Genomic DNA, 19,208 nt, shown 5'->3' on the forward strand with positions numbered 1-19,208 from the left:
TCCAAGCTGCATTCAAAGACTGATGATATTTAGTATAACAGCACTGGGAGATTTGAACCTTCAGATCATTTCACTTGTCTGTGTTCGTGAAGTTACAGAACAGAATATATAAATAATGTGGAATGAAGTTCCAATCTTGCCTACAAACATTATTTTGGTTTAAGCTTCACAGATCTCAGCAATGGCGAGTTTTAGATGTCAGAAAGCACCGCCGTCAGGGCAGAAAGGGTTAAAACACGTAGCTTGCTTTTGTTTTATTCTTGTTAACTCCACTGTTAGATTAAAGGATGATTACCTCATTCGCCAGGAGAGGGGCACCCATTCTCCAAGCCTTCGGGATGGGGAAACTGTAGGCTAAAAATACATTCTTCCCATACATGGAAAAACCTTTGAGGGGTTCTGAGCAGAGTTTCTCAATTTTCTGCACAAAAAAAAAAAAATCCAACTGTGAAACACTTCCTATGGTTTCCTATTGCAAACGACAACTGGTTCTTATTGTGATAATGCAATAAAAAAATAAATCTTAGGCTGAACCTGCAAGCCATGCTCACATCTCATTCAAAGCCCAAAATACCCACAACCCTCCCTCTATATGTGTTAAAAGCCTCCATCTAACTTCAACATTTACCATTTCTGGACATACATTTAAAATCTATGACTTAAGGGAGGAAAATTGTATAACAAGTTGAAACCTGAGGAAGAATGCGTCAAGTTTTGCGCATGGACACAGGTGGTGCTTCGAGTCAATGTTGGCAGCCAACAAATGGCTTAATGTACAACAGAAGTTTACAGTTAGAAAACTAAATACAAAGTGCATTTCTGCACAGCAGATGCTGAATGATGAGCTCAAAGCACTTTACGGTCTGATATGGGAATGGTTTGAGAAGGAATATCCTGTACACATGATCATTTTATAGTACTATGTGCATCAAAAGTTTAGAGGAGATCTAAACCTGCCATTAAAAGCACCACAGCAGTAGTGTGGTGCGGTACATACTTCAATAATTCAGAACTCTAAACAACTTGAATGGAAGCTTATCTTCTCACCATTCTGCCTAAATATCTTATTTCACTTAATCAGATTGAGATAAAGCAGAGTTTCCAAGACCAATATATTATGGAGAACACAATGAGCTTGCAAGAATATGTACAACTCGCCCTGAAACCTGCTTGACCCAAAACTCATAATATCATACAAACCTAATTATCTGGTGATATACTGACTTTCCCTCAGCTTGGCCTTTATTTAGCTCTATAAGCAGAATAAAAAGTGTCAATCATTGAGTCATTGTTGGACAATGTTTTACATGAAAAACACTAAATATGGATTGATGTAAAACTACATTGGCTGTATAAATTAAACAATCTGCATTAAAACTACAAAAGTGATTTTTTTTTCTTTGTCTTTTGTTGTTTAACATTCATGACAGAAAGTCACTTTAAGACTGAACGCGCGCCGTACATCTAAAATGCAATTGTTTCGTTCACCTAAGCCATAATCCGTTGTGTTTACGAGGATAGGTGATCTTTTACGTGCATTTAGACAATTTTTTTTACATGTATATGTGTCCATTCAGGCACAAATAGACAGGGAAGAGAATGGCATGCGGTGTTCACGTGCATCTGCATGGCTCTGTGTCTGTGTGTGAAAATACAAAACAGCCGCACATTCAGAATTGCTTTCTTTCACCTTTTCGTGCGCTCAAATGGTGTAAATTCTCTTGAATGTTTAAAATGACTGGCGTTCAAATGATCACACATTTTGAACCGTGGTGTCTGGTCCGTACGGATTAACGATCCCTATACTAGACATCGCACATCCTGCGATGTGACTATCGTGGATGCGCACATCGCGATTTCAGTGCTAAAATGATAAATCGTGCAGCCCTAGCAGAAAGACAATCATTTTTATGTTAAGCAGCCTCTCTTCCATAAAAGTCTGTTAAAAAGAAAGTCAAGCTAATATAAAAAGACCACTTTTGAATGTCAGATCATAACATTGATCAACGGACAAACTAATATGGAAATAACCTGAAATGTAAAAATCAAACATTTTTCGATTGAAAACGGCTTTACAAAATAATTTTAAGCCATATTTAGCCTGATAAAACCATGGTCTAGGTAGGAGGACTCTTCAACTATCCTCAAACGCTCCTTTTAATGCTGTTATTATAATGTTATAAACAATATAAATGTTATATAAAATATAAATACAATATAAATGCCAAAAAAAAAAAAAAAAACAATGCCATAATTCATTAAGACCATATTTCTCTGTTAAAAGATGCTTAGAAGACATTTCAGCAGTTTTGCTAACTTCCTGTTTTGCAGCTTTAACCACACACACCATCTCTCCAAAGACAGCACCTTTATGCTTTCCTTTATAGCAGATTTTTAAGGTGAAATTAGGAAAAGCTTGGTGTTTTGATTATGACATCATTGTTTAACATGCAGACAGTGTTTATGACCACTCAGGTTTGAGAGCAATTTTAGATCCGTTGTTGCTTTGGTATGTTAAGCAATGTTAAGATGTTTCCTTATCATGAGCTTCTATGGGGAAGGAAATGCTTCACACAAAAAATAGTCATTTTCCATGTCTTACGGTTTCATTCTTTTGGCAGTAGATAATGTTTAGTAATGTTTAAAATAAATCTGGTTCTCCTTAGTGATTGCTTTAGTACATTAAGCCACACTGAGTGTTTTTCACTTTAAAGTGTGTGTGTGTACTACTATCAATTAGTTATGGGGAAAAAATAACCCATTTAAATTTATTTACGCATTTTACACACCCACAGTTGAGAGTGACAAACATGATGCAGGGCAACAGCTCATTGCGTAATGGAGTTATAGTTTCTTATTTAGAGTATTCCATTAAAAAAATAATTGAATATTCCATGTTAATAATAAAAAATAAAAAAAACAAAAAAAATAAACACACATTAAAAAGGTATAGTTCACCCAAAAATGAAAATTCTGTCATCATTTACTTACTCTCATGGCCATCGCAGCCTAAAAGTGTGTGTAATAAATTCTATGTTGAATCAAATATTATAATTTCTTTCTAACGTTACCTTTTGTAATGTCTATCAGATGCTTGTGCAAAATGCTCACATTTTACACAATAATAACTGTAAATTATATTTTGGGGGTAATTTCTCAATCAAATGTGATGCACGATTAACTTTCAGTTAATTAGCACCACATTGTGTAATTAATTAGATTACACACACACACACATATAGGTCAGGCACATATTTTTTTATATATATATATATATATATAATATAATATATATATATATATATATATAATATATATTATATATATATAATATATATTATATATATATAATATATATTATATATATATAATATATATTATATATATATAATATATATTATATATATATAATATATATATATATATATATAATATATATATATATAATATATATTATATATATATAATATATATTATATATATATAATATATATTATATATATATAATATATATTATATATATATAATATATATTATATAATATATAATATATAATATATAATATATATATAATATATAATATATATATAATATATAATATATATATAATATATAATATATATATAATATATAATATATATATAATATATAATATATATATAATATATAATATATATATAATATATAATATATATATAATATATAATATATATATAATATATAATATATATATAATATATAATATATATATAATATATAATATATATATAATATATAATATATAATATATATATATAATATATATTATATATATATAATATATATTATATATATATATAATATATATTATATATATATAATATATATTATATATATATAATATATATTATATATATATATATATATATATATATATAAATATATGTGCCTGACCTGTTACATGGCTCTGAGTCTGAAACAATTGGTAGACTCAACTACGATGGTTACTGCCCCAATTGCGTCATGTAAGGAACAACCATAAGAAATTCTGTTAAACTCCAAAAGTCCCTTGACATAATTGGTACATAAGAAACGCCTAAAAAGCAGCAGTTAAACACGTGCTAGATCATGTGTTCAGCGAATCTGTTGTCAATTATCAGCTTATCCGTTCAATATCTGGACTGCTTGGAACTCAGTTCCTCTCCACAAAGTAATTCGTCTTCAAATAACATCCCCAAATAATAAATCAGTATATGGAACAAATATACCAGCCTTCAACTGAACTGAGCTATTTGTCCATTCCTAAACAATTATTTGCATGTCAAATCAGGGAAAGTAGTTACTCTGCAGATGTGAGCATTTTCTTCAAAAGTGAATAATCAAATTTCATTATAATGGAAACTCATGACTTGAAGAGAAAGCGTAAAAATAAAAAGCTCACAGGATTTTTTTTTTTTATAATTTATTTGTGACAACAATTTGAACTGAAAGGTTGCATGTTGTCCTTGGCCTGATGATGTTTGAGTACGTTGAGGTTATGTTATGCAGTTCACCCAAGAGGTTTCATTTTAATAGCAGTGCCATGACAAATTTCTACTGGTACTTTTAGCTACTGTATTTTGCAGGAAAATCATTAAAGGTGCACTGTATACAAACAGTATAAATTCTGAATAAACCACAAAAAAATGTATGGTTGATTTACAGTATTAGCTAGGAAACCATGTGTTGCCTGAACTGTCACCTATATTTTCCTCTATGGACATGGTCAATAAAAGAGGTGCGTTGACCTCTCTGTCATAATAGTAATGACATTCAGAGTGTTTGTACAGTAAAATAACAGCAGTGCTGTTCTGTACTATGGAATCAGTTGTTTTGTGTGAGATTAAGTCTCATCTTAAAAGATCTTAAAGGGACAGTTCACTTAAAAGAAAAGAACCTAAAAGAAAAGACATGAGCCTGAGGAAATTAGTTTTTTCAAACCTGTATCACTTTTTTTTTTTCCTTCTGTGGAACACAAAAGTCACTACCATAAAAGTCAGTGGGGTGCAATGATATTTTGAGCCTCAGTGACTTTCATTCTATGCACAATAAAGGTAAAATATCTTCTCCGTATCAGAAAGAAAAATGAAAATGAAGTAATTTTCATTTTTGGGTGAACTGTCCTTTTAAGATGCTTGTGATAAAAATGAAGACTGAGGAGAAGGAGTTCTTGCCAATCTCTCAGTGAGTGTAGTGGCACCAAAACTATTTTTCAGCAGTATACCCTCTATCAAGACAAAATGAAACCTGTTATGCAGAGAGCAAAATTATGCCAAACAAAATCAGGCATCCTGTCAGAGAGACTACCTCTCACTGACATGCTAGCGAACTGCTACGGCAAAAGGTGAGAAGCTGTCGACTGTGAATATGCACTGGGCATCCAGAGGCAGTCACTTTGTATATGGAGACAAGTGCAAATTGGCTGCCCTGCAGGCGCAGCATGTCAATCTAGAGCCTGCTGAGATCAGTTTACCAACCCTGTCGTCCTTCACCCATCTGTCCGAGCCCTATGCTAAAGCTTAAATAGCAAAGCTGGGGAATTCTCAAATATATTAATTACAACACTAACAAAAGGAATACATTTCATTGGTTATACAATGACAATGAAGTTTTATTGACTTACATTTTTTAATGCAAGAATGACACTGCACAACCATAAAACTCCCACTATGATGCATCAACATGCAAAGCATCCATTTACTGATAATCATTTAAATTAATGTTCCGGGTTCAGCACAAGTTAATCTCAATCGACAGCGTATACTATGGTGTCATGTAGATTACAGCAGGAAACAAATGATATATCGCATAGTTTGACAAAAGCGAAAACTGCTGTTACAATAAAACTTTGTCTGGTGTAAAATGACTTGCAATTTCATTGTCATAACAACAGGTAAAGCCTGTAAACCTAGTAATGTTGGCACAGCGTCTGTGCAAGGTTACCAAGAAGGGAGGTGAAGGAATTTGATGAATAAGTGGTTTGTTCTTCTGCTTATTCAAGACAAACTCACCTCCTTTGTTATCTGGATACATTCACATTGTCTGATAATAAAAACCATCCAGAAGCAAATTTAAACTAAAAGGCCTGCTACACCTTCACCTTTGTGACACCACATTAAACAGCACCAAAACGGTATTTATTTTTTTAATTTCATAATAAGATGGATGTGATTTGAAATCTGAGACTTTGTTTCATATCAAAGTAACAAAGCACAAAGATTATTGTGGTTTATTGGATGGGAGGCGCTACATGTTCTGTCTAAAATGCATGTGCATGTTACTTTTCCTACTTTTCTGAACAACTGCGCACCAGAGTCCAAGTTCCTTTCTCAGCTTGTGTCCTTCACTGATCTGGACCAGGTGGTATAACTCACAGAACAGATGTTCACCTTTCATTAAAAAGGTATGTAAATGAACTAAACAGGACAGGTATGAAGAACAGTCAGAGCCCTCAGGCACAGTTAGGGTAAAAAATAAAAATAAAAATAAAAATAAAAATGACAGAGACCAGCAAGACCAAGCCAAATGGTTTTTATTGGTTGGTCTGTAATGTTAATGAAGATGCATGTGAAGCACTCATGGAAGCCACAGACCTGGCAGAGGCTCAGGATGTTCCTGCAAATAATTAGATAAGCAGTGAACCTCTGCCGGATGCCACACCTCCCTAAAAGCAAAGCTGGCTTTTCCCAAACAAAATATCCAAATGAGAGCCTGCTCATTTAAATGAGACGCATGGAAACGGGTCTACCTAAGCCTGCCTAATTTACAAACTTTCATCTCATGGTCAAAACATTCATGGGAGAAGATTTATTAATGAAAAACCGTCTTTGTATCAAGACAGGACAACTTAGTGGAGCTTCCTGAGCTTCAGATACAACTGTCATTATTGCGCGTCATTATTGGCTGGGGCGACACACCCAATGACCAAAGGTTCCGGCCCAGAAATGTTCCGAGCACAGCAGCTCAAGAACAAAATAAGAAAATAAAAGGCACAGTACAGTGTTTCTATAGACACAAACACCACCACACACTTCTAGTGAACCATAATTAACCATTGAGATGCATTATTTTTGTATGAGTCTTTTTTGTTTGTTTGTTTGTTTGTTTGTTTGTTTGTTTGTTTGTTTGTTTGTTTTCAGAAATCCTGCATAGTGCACCTTTAAAGTCAGCATGAATATACATTTCTTTGTTTCTTTTTATCTTGTCATTCTTAATCAAAATGACATAACTCAATATGCCAGACTTCTTTAATCATTTCTGCCTTATAAACCCTGTCTCTTTCTTACAAAACATCACAAATATGGAAGAAAAGATCGATCACTTACGTTAGTTTAAATGGATAGTTTTCCCAAAAATTAAAATTCTGTCATTATTTGCTCATCCTTACATCATTCCTAAACTGTGCGTCTTCTGTGGAAGACAAAACACATTGAGAAAATTTGGGGTCTAAAACAACTGACTTGCACATTTCATTTTATGGAAAAAATATTTTTCAAAACATCTTGTCCTGTATTCTACACAGAAGATAGACCAAAGTGTCATGACGTCCCAAATCCGTAAGACCTTCGTTTATCTTCGGAACACAAATTAGGATATTTTTGATGAAATTCAAGATCTTTCTGATAACCCTATACACAGCAACATCATAAATTTCAAGGCCAAGAAAGGTAGTAAAGACACCATAAAAATAGTCCATGTGACTACAGATGTTCAACCTTAATGTTGTGAAGTGACGAGAATACTTTTTTGTGCAAAGGCAAAAAACAAAATAACGACTTTATTAAACAACTTCTCTTCCCTGTCTCCTACGCTGTTGAAATAGTAAACACAGTAGTGTTGTCAAAAGTACCGACTTCGGTACCTATCGGTACTGCAATTTTAAAAACGTGACGCTTTGAGCGCTGTTGAGCGGATTCATAAACATCTCTGATTGGCCATTGTGTTGACGCGCTCATCGGATATGCCTGTGATTGGCTACAATGATTAGTGCGTGGGAGCATTTGAAAGCACACGGAAGTGTTTGAATTTGAAAGCGTTTTGAAAGTGGGAGCGCGAGCGATTGAAAGCAGGCGTCTAACAGTGGACCGATCCGCAATAGATGCCTGCTTTCAAACGCTCCCGTGTGTATCTGTGTAAGCGCTTAGTGAAGAGATTAATTGATGACCATTTACAAAGTTTTTACAGCGTTGATCATTGAAGCCTATCACAGACATATCCGATGAGCCGTGAAAACAACGGCCAATCAGAGATGTTTACGAATCCGCACAACAGCGCTCAAAGCGTCACGTTTTTAAAATTTCAGTACCGGCAAGGTACCGAAGTCGGTACTTTTGACAACACTACAACACAGTGCGGCACTTCCGGGTTCTACGTCAGATCGGCGGTTTATTATTGGCCAACGCTGTACACATGAGCCCCACAATGCATGCGTGTGATGCTGACGCAGGAGCCGGCCAATCATGAGATGGTGTTCTGACGTAGAACCTGGAAGAGCCACACTGTCTATACAATGAAAACAGCATAGGATTAGGAGACTGACATGAAAGAAATTTGTTATTGTTATTTTTCAAAATAAAAATTTGAGTTGTTATTTTTGTTTGTTTTTTGCACACAAAAAGTATTCTCATCGCTTCATAACATCAAGGTTGAACCACTGTAGTCACATGGACTTTTTTTTACGATGTCTTTATTACCTTCTGGGCCTTGAAAGTGGTAATTATGTTGCAGTCTATTGGAGGCTAGAAAGATCTCGGATTTCATCAAAAAGATCTTCATTTGTGTTCCGACGATGAACTAAGGTCTTACGGGTTTGGAACGTTATTTTCATTTTTGGGTGAACTAACCCTTCAAGAAGTCGGAGTTGACAGATTTCATGTGCGGAGTATGATGGGCACAGACTCTGTTATAGTTTCAGACTCTGATTCCATCAAGTCAGAAGATATCAAACATGTCTGATATTTTGAGCCGATTTAAGAACACATACTGTTTATTTGTCATGCATCTCCTAGCAACAAGTTGCGTGTTTCTGCGCGTGTTTGTTGTGTTCGGAATGACCTGAAAGTCTGTGTGACCCTCAGTCGTTTATTATACGATGCCCAATTTTTCTCTCTAACCATTTACAAAGTTGGCAAGTGTATGATCTCCAGTGTTCAGATTTTGTAGGTTAATGCACTTACAGGCCTTTCACGGTTAAAATGAAATAATTACAACAATTATATTATCCTGCCTTGAGTGTCTAGAGAATATATAGGAAAAACCAACTCAAAACGTTTTCATCTTCTGTCTTTGAAATGACAGGGGTAAAATTCTCTGAGGAGTCTGTGGTTGCATATGCATGAAAGGTAACATCAGGCTGAAAGACAAGGGACCGCAGTCAGCAGTTCCTGACCACCGTCTGCCCTCCACTGCATGTTAATTAGTATGTAATTGATGCTTTTGAGCTTTACAAAGCCACGAGAATGATTGCACTGTTGCATTCTCAATTTAGTTTGAAATCTGGTGCAGCAGAATTTTAGACAAAATTGTATGGGTTAAATTATACAATGTGGCATTAGTGAAGGCAATTTAGTTCAAACATCACATCAGATATACAAAGCATCCAAGCAGGCACATGGTCGCTCTCCATCTCGCACTGAACAAATTGAGGGATTGCTTCGAAAAACTGAAACCATTCTGAATAAATGCTTTCAATCAGGCTACAAGAGCCACATACAAGCTGACAAAACTAGCTCGGCCTCAGTGAACCAAGTCCATCGCTGCAGTTGATTTCAGTCAGTCAGACAAGATAGTGGCCCAATCTTGATGAAACGACTATGGTGCTCTTCTATTACTTGTCCCTTAGGCTGAAATGAACTTGTGAAGCAAAATAAAGCTGGTTGGTAGGGTTAGGGTTAGACCAAACATCTGGTAAGAATAACTTCTACCTGCTCACCAGTCACATAGTAAGCGTCGCTCTGATGTAGTTTTTCCACTGGCTGACTTTTTTAAAAGAAATATGCTTTTCTGATATTATGCATCAACTGTTATTGGAAACCACGAAAACCCTAAATATCTTAAGCACAATGACATTTTTACTTTTTGTGAGGAGAAATAAAGAGGTTTTTACTTTAGGGTTGTGTATTCAAGTGTATTTTTAGTGCAAGGTGTGTATGTAGCTTCCCATGGCACAAAAGTAGCTTTTAATCAGCAGCATTGTAAAGTCTTTCGGTGATATGATAATCCATCACTGAAGCCTATTCAAAAACACAAGATCATTAAAATTATATGGCTGTAATTTCATTGGTCTGTTGGTCTCTCGGTCTCTCCGAGATGCCGAGGCAGCAAACAGCCGGAAAACACTTGGCTAGGAAAACCTCATCTTCAACACGTTCATGGCCTCTGGCAATATTCTCAGTGTTTTCCCATTAGCGTACATGTCTCGATACATGAAGAACCGGGCTCTTACATATCGTCTAAACAACTCTGACTGCTCAGCGCATATAGACAATCTTTGTTTAATCTATGTGGGAAACATGCTATGATATTTCAAACACAAGCTGACAGAGCAGATGTGTCTGCCATAGACACAAAGCAGATGTTCAATCTCAGGATGTGTTACTGGTTTCCATGAAAAATGACTGAAGAAAAACTCTGTACTGTACAGGATTGCTATTGCCATTCAAAACAACTACAAATATACAATACTATAAATCTATACCATTTTGTTATTTTAAAAAGAGAGAAAGACACTAAAAACTATAGTGTCTATAAACTATCATGTTGGGATGCCAACATTTGAAGTAAATCAAAAAAGTTCAAAGTTGTCCTAAAACCTTCTTCTTAGTAGTCAACAGTTGAAGTGGTTAAAAAAAGTTCAAAGTTGTCCTGTGCAATAAATGGTTAGCATGCTACAATTTAGGGCTGGGCGATATAAATCGCATGCGATTGTCATGCGCATTTCGTCAGTAAAGCCGGTTCCCTGATTACCGCTAAATCACCATCACCTGCTTTCAAATGGAGCGCCATTTAATAGACAGAGCCGTAGATCACTGACAAGCTACCCAATATCGCGTTCATTATCGAAGGCGATTCATCTGAGATAATGAACGCGATATTGCGTAGCTCGTCAGTGATCTACGGCTCTGTCTATTAAATGGCAATCCATTTGAAAGCAGGCATCTCATCATGATAATGTAAGAAATAAATATTCATTGTATTGATCGATAGATAAGACAGATAAGTCCTCACATTAATATAGGAGGGAGCTATAGGATGCAGATTAGAAAGTTCGATTTAATGATTAGTTTGGTATTATATAGAGTGTGATATAGAGTTTACACATTTCTAAGTAAAAAAGCAGTGTTTTACGTTTTTTCAATAAATAAATAAATAAATATAAGCAAACTGACCTATCATTATCCCTTTAATTAAATGATAGATGATGGCAAAAGTAGTTTAAATATTACAATTAGCAGAAAAAAATTATATCCAAAATTTAACCAATAATTATCCAAAAGGGTATCAACCAATACTGATAAATTAAACAATGAATAAATATTTCACAAAAATCAATAACCGGTAGGGTGCACATATATTGTGAATCCCTAACAATGACTCTGAATAATATCTAAATGACACATTGTCATAGCACCACTAAAAACCTATATGAAATCAGGCATCTTTTCCCTGAATTTAAATGATAATTAACTAAAAAATATTTGGTTAATTTTTCATGGGTCTTTTGAAGTCCTCACATTCTAGCTGTGAGAGAGCTGCCTTTAGGCCTGAACACTGGGAACAATGAGACACACTTGACTGCATTTGATATTCATCTCTATTTCAAAGGATGGAGGAGGATTGTGTTGCTCTTGTGGCAAAATCTTCTAAATAGCCAGTTATTTATACCCTGATCTTTAAGTTAGACTGTTACTGTACCTTTCAATATGTTACATCTACTCCATCAGAAAGATCATTTGAAGATACACCAAGCACATATATGGCCCACTTGGCACCACTGGACAAATATCCTCAGAAAAAAAAAGAAAAAAAAAATCTAACCCAAGGCTAAACTCTCTGCTGTGGTATTGGTTGCTTACGCAAGAAAATCATGAGTTACATCTGTTTTTGGAGAATACAGATATTCCCTTCATGAGCTCCATACCCTCTACTTTCCATACTAAGAAACTAGGCTTAAAAACATGTCTAAACTAATTTCACCACAGATATCTTGAAAAGCTTGAGCCAGTAAGTGCTTATCAAGAACAAGCACTCAGTTTTTGTTATGTCTTGGATATGATTGAACAGAAACTACAGCTGATACAAAGATATGTTTATCATCACGAGTCACGACACAAGAATGTTAAATTTGCCAACAGTACTCAAAAGTAAAAAGATGAAGGACAATCATTTATGTGTAGTTGACATATAATGTGTCCATAGACTTTTTTAATAATCAAATGTTAGCCCATGAATATAAAATAGAAATGTGTATCTTAGTTCTATTCTCCATTTCTAATCAACTTTCTGCCTTCATCAATTCATTATAATGAATGGCCCTGTGACAAACTAATTTTTAAAAGCTATAAATATCACATGTAAGTCTCTTAATTAATACAAGGTCCTAAAACCTGCATTAATACTAATTTTAATAGAAATAAAAAATGTTTATAGATGGCATATGACATTTTAGCGGTCTAAAGATTAAAAGTGACGTGCGTCGTGAGACACTGTAACTAACACAAACACAAAGTTCGTCCAACAAAAAGCAAACTGTGTTAAAGGGCCCTAAACTATGGACTAAACAATCATTTACCAACAAATTACACCCCAAAAAAAAAAAAAAAACCTTTACAAACTATCTTTCCTACAAAGAATCCTACAAAATGTGGAAAAACACTCTTTATGGTATCTAGGTCTAGATGGACCAATAAGGCGGCCGTCTGTGTTAGTCATAAAAGATAACATCACAGAATGATGTCACCGAGTTGCCACAAGAGGAATATCCAGTAAGTAAATGAATGACCCTTTACATCAAAAGCTCATTTCTTCTCATTTGCATTGCACTCATATACATCTCGCAGTTGCTCATACATATTTCACAGAGACATGCAAGACTGATGATTGAACCAAATGTGAAAAACAGAGAAAGATGACTACCTGCAGAGGATAATCGATTTTCTCTAATCACATATTCAGATGGAGATACATTTCTCTAGACATTGGCCCTTTGGGTAAACAGGCTTACCATTTTCCACCTCTACATACATGTAATATTTGCAGATCCCTTGGTAGTTAAGGTGTCCACAGATGTAAGTTTTCTATACTTCATTTACTCTTGCTAGCACATTCTTCATTCTATTTTCTTATATCATCCATGTTTCACTTCCTCTTGGCTCACGGCCAGATGATTACAAGCCTTTGGGTCAGTCTGAAATGGAACCAAAATAGTCCTTCCTCTTCCACTGTTCACTCAGGCGGACTCAATCATCTAAAAACAACCAGGAAATTGCTGCTTGATGAGAAAAAGAACAATGCCTTTAGTTTACAAGTCTAGAATCAAGCATGAGTGCATAAAGAACGATTCTAAGAATAGAGAATATGAGAAATTGTCTCTGACAATGTGGTTATAAACTGAAGTGGTAAGCAGGGATGTATTAATTTAGTTCATATCTCACTCCCTAACAGAACAGGCAGCTGTGGGAGAATTGAAAAGGATTTCTGCAAATCCCCACAGACTCCTTTATCTTACCAAATATTACAGAAAATTAATCTCCAGTGCCGAAGACCTCGGTAAAAATGTTTTGGAAAAATCTTTGGACAAGACAATACTTCAAAAGTAATCACTGTGCTTCATGTCTTCTGTAATACAATATTTTACTTTGAAAAATTTGATATAAAAAAGAAAGACATATCTTAGGAGACATAACTTAAAAAGGATTTGTCTAAATTAAAAATAAAAATTTATTTTAAAATATTTTACAGTATGAAAATGAATAATTATTTTGAGATTTTCAAAGTTAAATTTAACAGTTATTAACAACAAAAAAAGATTTTTAGGAAAGAAATCAATTATTGTAAGATGAAAATCTAAAATATAACAATATAGTGGAAATGAGCATGCACAATAAAATAAATCAAATTAAGGTGAATTGTGAAACCTGAAAACAAAGTAAAAAAGCTAAAAGTCAGTCTATAAATGAACTACACCAGTCGCACGACTTTAACATAAGATGCTCATGAGTGGGGGTATTACTGATTAATTTTATGTCGTAGAATAAAACATGAAAATATCTTAAGCTTGTATGCACAGACCTTAGTTATTTCAGGTATTTATATTAAAAAAATAATAATAATATTAATAATAATAATTTAAAACTTGCCCATTCTCTCTCACCATTTCAGTAAAGCCCTTGTCTCCATCTGGTAGAGTGGAGTGGAGTAGATTAGAGTAGCGTGGATGGAGAAAGAGGAATTCCATGGTCATAAACTCTGCATCTCAATGACCTTTGACCACTGAGGTCACTCAGTTATCCATTGTATCCAAAGTTACAGAAGAGTCTCTTTTAGTGTCTTTAAATCTTTTATGAATACATATATAACCATGTTCCTGTTAAAGGTCAGGTCATAAAAAGCAATGTGTCTCATATATTATTGTCTGCTCATATCAAAGGTGAAAACATTAGGAGGAACTCTTACACGGGTTAGTTTGTAACTAGCTCATGGGATTGTTTAAAACATAAGGCCTCGATTCAACCTCTGGAATTAAACTCTGCTGATTCAACAAGATGACAAAACATAATCTCATGAAATCCGGTTGCCAACTTAAAAGCAACCAAATAAATATTGAAGTCTTTTGAAGCTCAGCTGGTAGATAAGAGGTATAAAAACATCCTATGGCAAAGAACTACAAATGCATCATATTTTCAAGGCTGCAGAGTTTTTGCAGACAGAATCTCAGGGAAGAGATAAAGCCAAAGAAACTTTCAAATATTGCCCTTCAAATTTAAAACCCAATTCACCCTCTGGCAATTCATACATCAACGTCCAGGACATTCTTCCAGGCAAAACCGACTGGGACCCAGAGGCGCTATTTGAGCTCTCTGGCATTTGCTAGTATTTAGCATCGGTCGTCCTCAAAATTCACTGCACGGTGGCATTTAGCCAAGCATCTCCGCGATATCAGAAAATGAGAAACTCAGAGTCTCTAGTCACCATAAAACGAGGGTCCCTGCTTTTCTTTCATTTCTCGAATTAAGTTCATCTGTATGACAGTCATCAGACTCAAATTACATATTCTCCTCTGGTATCAAAGGGAGAAACAAAGAAAAAAAAGCAAGAGACACACAGCTTTGTGAGAGCTGACCAAATCTGTCATGCACTTTGGTTCATCCTGATGTTAACAAGCTTTGATTCAAACAACTGAGTGAAAGCAGTACGGCCCCAACCCAGCAACGCTACTGTAATCCTGCCAACAGGGGCAGAACAATCAGCATGTCAATAATTGTGTTGTGGAGCAGATATCAGATCAAACGCATTTCTCGGTGGAGATAAAAGCGCCCCCGTTTCCCTATCCCGCCCGCATCCTATGGCTGGCTCCAAAAAACAGTCCGAAAGAGAACACGTTCAGAATCTGACCCTTGCATAACCGAGGTACCAGAATCTGTGATGAGCATCTGTACAACCCCGCCGTTATCCCGAGGCTGTCGTCCAGCCTCACTGGTTGCAGGAACTCATTTCCTCGCCGAGACCTGATCTTTGACATCTGTTTAAAATCTATTGCGTAACTAGCACAGTTCTCACAGAAATAAATGCAAAAGGACAAGTCAAAGGTCATGTCATTTTAAACTCTTCAATAAAATGAATTCATTGAGCAATTTTTAAGGATATAAAGGAAAACAAGCTGCGTACAACAGAATCATCGATGTCTCGTTCAACAAAGAGGAATTGAATGTGAAGTGCCCTTGGCCAGATGAAGGAGCGCTAACCAGCTGTTCAGCCACTTGCTTATGCTACACTACATGAAGCTTTAAAAACATCCACAAGCAGCAGTCTTCATACATTATGAGGTTATATGATAAAAGCTGTAATAAACCAGTAGAGAAATTTGTAGTGCAGCAGTCTTTGAAGTCCAGTATATTCCCATTTCAGCCATGAATACAAAATACAACAATTCCAGAGGTCTGCAGTACAACTTACAGGACAATAACAACTTGTGATTGATGATACACTAACAAACAATAGCATTACATTCAGAATGCAAAAGGACGCAATTCTCAGATGTGCAGCGGTCCATTCACCTCATTGTGCCTTGATCACAATATCAAATGCACTCATAACAGAAATGAGTTGGCTGAATGCGGCTGATGGACAGCTATGGAAACAAAACATGAAACACAACAAAACCTCAAGACAGTGTGTGTGTGTCACTCAATATGAAGGGAAGCACAAGAGCCGAGTATTTGCCTGTGAGCAAAGGAATTTCAGCAAACATCCTTTGAGACAGATGGTTCGTCACTTAAAAAGTGTGGCTTCATGGTACACCACCCTCACTCAAAAGTGCAACTTGTACACACTGTCAAGTGATGATTAATAGAATCCAGACATGCAGCTTTTAGAGATCAAAACTTAATGTAAATGCGTTGAAATTAGAATTTTCAAAAATTACACACTTTATACGACAGTCAGTTCTGATTCGTATATCCACCTTCTAATATGCACACTTATAAGCTACCACATAACTAGAAGTGCAGTAAACAGTAAAATTATTTGCTTAAAAGTAGTGTTTTATGATTATCACAATAAATTTATAAATTAAGTAACACTTTGCAGCAAAAACTGTTTTAGTACAGCTAAAAAAAAACTGCTGCACACTAAAGGCAACCAGTAACCCGTGTTTTTCCAACCTTCTACCCATGAAAGTGCACTGGAACAGCAGTCAAACCCGTGACTTCCCACTTGTGAACTCGTACTAGATCGTTGTACTCCCAGTTACGGGTTCTGACGTCACATAGCCGGCGAAACAACAATGGCAGCCCCTACGGATGCGGTGTTTATGAAAGTGCATGGTAAAATAAAAGGTATAACAGTTTCTCTTGCCTTATGCTCCTCCGTTTCCCCTCAAATAAGCAAGGAAGCACTTTTGGCGATAGAAATAATTATTGAGTATAAGCCCCGTACGGTCCAGCATGCTGGTTTGTTTATACTCGGGCAGTTTGGCTCGACTTGCCTGGAACGCTACAAAGTCGTGAGTCGTGGTTTGAAGTTGTGACTTTCGGGCTCAAAAATCTGCCTGGAACGCAGCATAACATTAAGAATAGCCGAACCAACTAAGATGGATACAAACAAGGCACATTTTTGTTAGTCAACTACTTTCTCACAGATTTGTAGTTCAGTACAAAAGCAATATCACAATGGTGCTCACGACTAGGGCTGCAACGATTAATCACGATTAATCGTTTGCAAAATAAAAGTCTGTGTTTGCGTAATATATATGTGTGTGTTCTGTGTATAATAATTATGTATGTATAAATACACACACATACAGGTATAAAGTTTAGAAATATATGCATGTATTATAAATATATATATTTTATATTACATATAAACAAATATTTTATACATAAATATAAATTTTTTCTTAAATATATACATGAATGTGTGTGTATTTATATATACATAATTATTATACACAGAACACACACATATACATTACATAAACACAAACTTATTTCGCAAACGATTAATCACGATTAATCGTTGTAGCCCTACTCACGACTGCGCTGTTGAGTTTCTTATTTTGATAGCGAACGATTCAACGACTTTCAACACACAACATACTCCGGTGACGCCACCTACTGGACATACCATAAACAGAAGAAAGCTTCACTAACTCGTTCTGAACGAATCTTTCACTGAACGTACTCAAATTACTCGAGTCACTCACAAGACTCGGCGCCACAACCAGTTAAAAAAAAAAAAAAAAAGTTCTTGAATAAATATTAGCTTTCAGCTGTGATAACCGGAACTAACTCCTGTATTAACTGTAGCTTTTTAGCACTACCTTTTAACACTGCAAATGGTACAAACTCCTCATAGCTAGTATAACATACAAACATGAGCAGTAACATTTTTTATCGTAACAATTATATCACTTATGTTACATGCAGACAAGTTACTCGTCTGTATAGCCAGTCAACGTCCCTCTCGTTCCTAAAGAAAATAGGCGTATCAAAGAAAACGACTTTAGACGACTAACTAAATGCGCCTTTTAGAAAAGAGCATAAGACAGGTCTTTAATACAGGTATACCAAACGGGGTTATTTGATAGTCTCGCAGTCAAATCACAGCACGTAGCGATAACACTATCTATCTTTGTGAGTCCACTCCACAGACTTTGGCTATTTAAACGTGCGGGCTTCTCTCGTCTTCCCTATCGCCGTATTATAGTGACTGTTTTTCCTCATTCATCCACAAACGAAATATCTCGAAACAATCACCCCAAACAACTTATATTTGCACCGAGCCAGCAGCATGTAACACGAAGAAAGCAGCGAAAAGAAAAACCTACCTTTCGACTCAGCGTTGTCCCCGAATAGAAATAATATGCTATGCCAAGAACCCAAAGCACAGCAAAACATAATAATATCCTAGATTTCCTGCGCATTGCTGTGATTTTGGAAGGGATAATACAGTGGCTGACTCGGGGTTTGTGCCGTGAAAAGCCACTGACGTCCACGTTCTGCGTCTCGCTGTGGCTACAGCGCTCAACTAACACGAATTCACCAGCAGCAGCGGTTGGATAGAGGAAGAAGCAGGAAACAGCCAGCATCACCGGGTTAGAGGGGAAAGGGTAACCGACTTTAATCCAATCACGCTCCGCAGAGACACGTACGGAGGAGGGGTGGGGGTGGGGACATCCATCGTTAGCCTGTACCTCAAGATGCACCGAGGAATCATTGTTTGTTACATTGTCGAGATCTTACTACTACATATTATTATAGTGTTACGCTCTTTTCACTGAAGTCATAGAAAAATATCCTCACTTTCCGCTAACGCACACATATGTGTAACCTGATGTGTACTGCCTTTTATTATGCATACACTGTCTTTTGGCTGGCTTACTAGACTATTGTTTTGTTTTGTTTTTTACTTTAATTAAGTAATTAAGTAACAAAAATGCATCCAATTAAACTAGAATTAGTTTATGTGAGCAG

General features: G+C 35.7%; 1 protein-coding gene across 2 annotated transcripts in view; it reads right to left on the bottom strand.

Annotated features, from left to right (window-relative positions):
• galnt2 (UDP-N-acetyl-alpha-D-galactosamine:polypeptide N-acetylgalactosaminyltransferase 2) overlaps nucleotides 1-18,801 on the bottom strand; it is a 90,209-nt gene extending 71,408 nt beyond the window's left edge. For both annotated transcript variants that reach the window (XM_067386210.1, XM_067386211.1), the window contains exon 1: nucleotides 18,563-18,801. In XM_067386210.1, the coding sequence (XP_067242311.1) occupies nucleotides 18,563-18,658 (96 nt within the window). In that variant the 5' untranslated portion in view covers nucleotides 18,659-18,801. The remainder of the gene's footprint in view (nucleotides 1-18,562) is intronic.
• Nucleotides 18,802-19,208: the final 407 nt, after the last annotated feature.

Source organism: Chanodichthys erythropterus, chromosome 5 (genome assembly GCF_024489055.1).
Source record: "Chanodichthys erythropterus isolate Z2021 chromosome 5, ASM2448905v1, whole genome shotgun sequence".
Lineage (NCBI taxonomy): Eukaryota > Metazoa > Chordata > Actinopteri > Cypriniformes > Xenocyprididae > Chanodichthys > Chanodichthys erythropterus.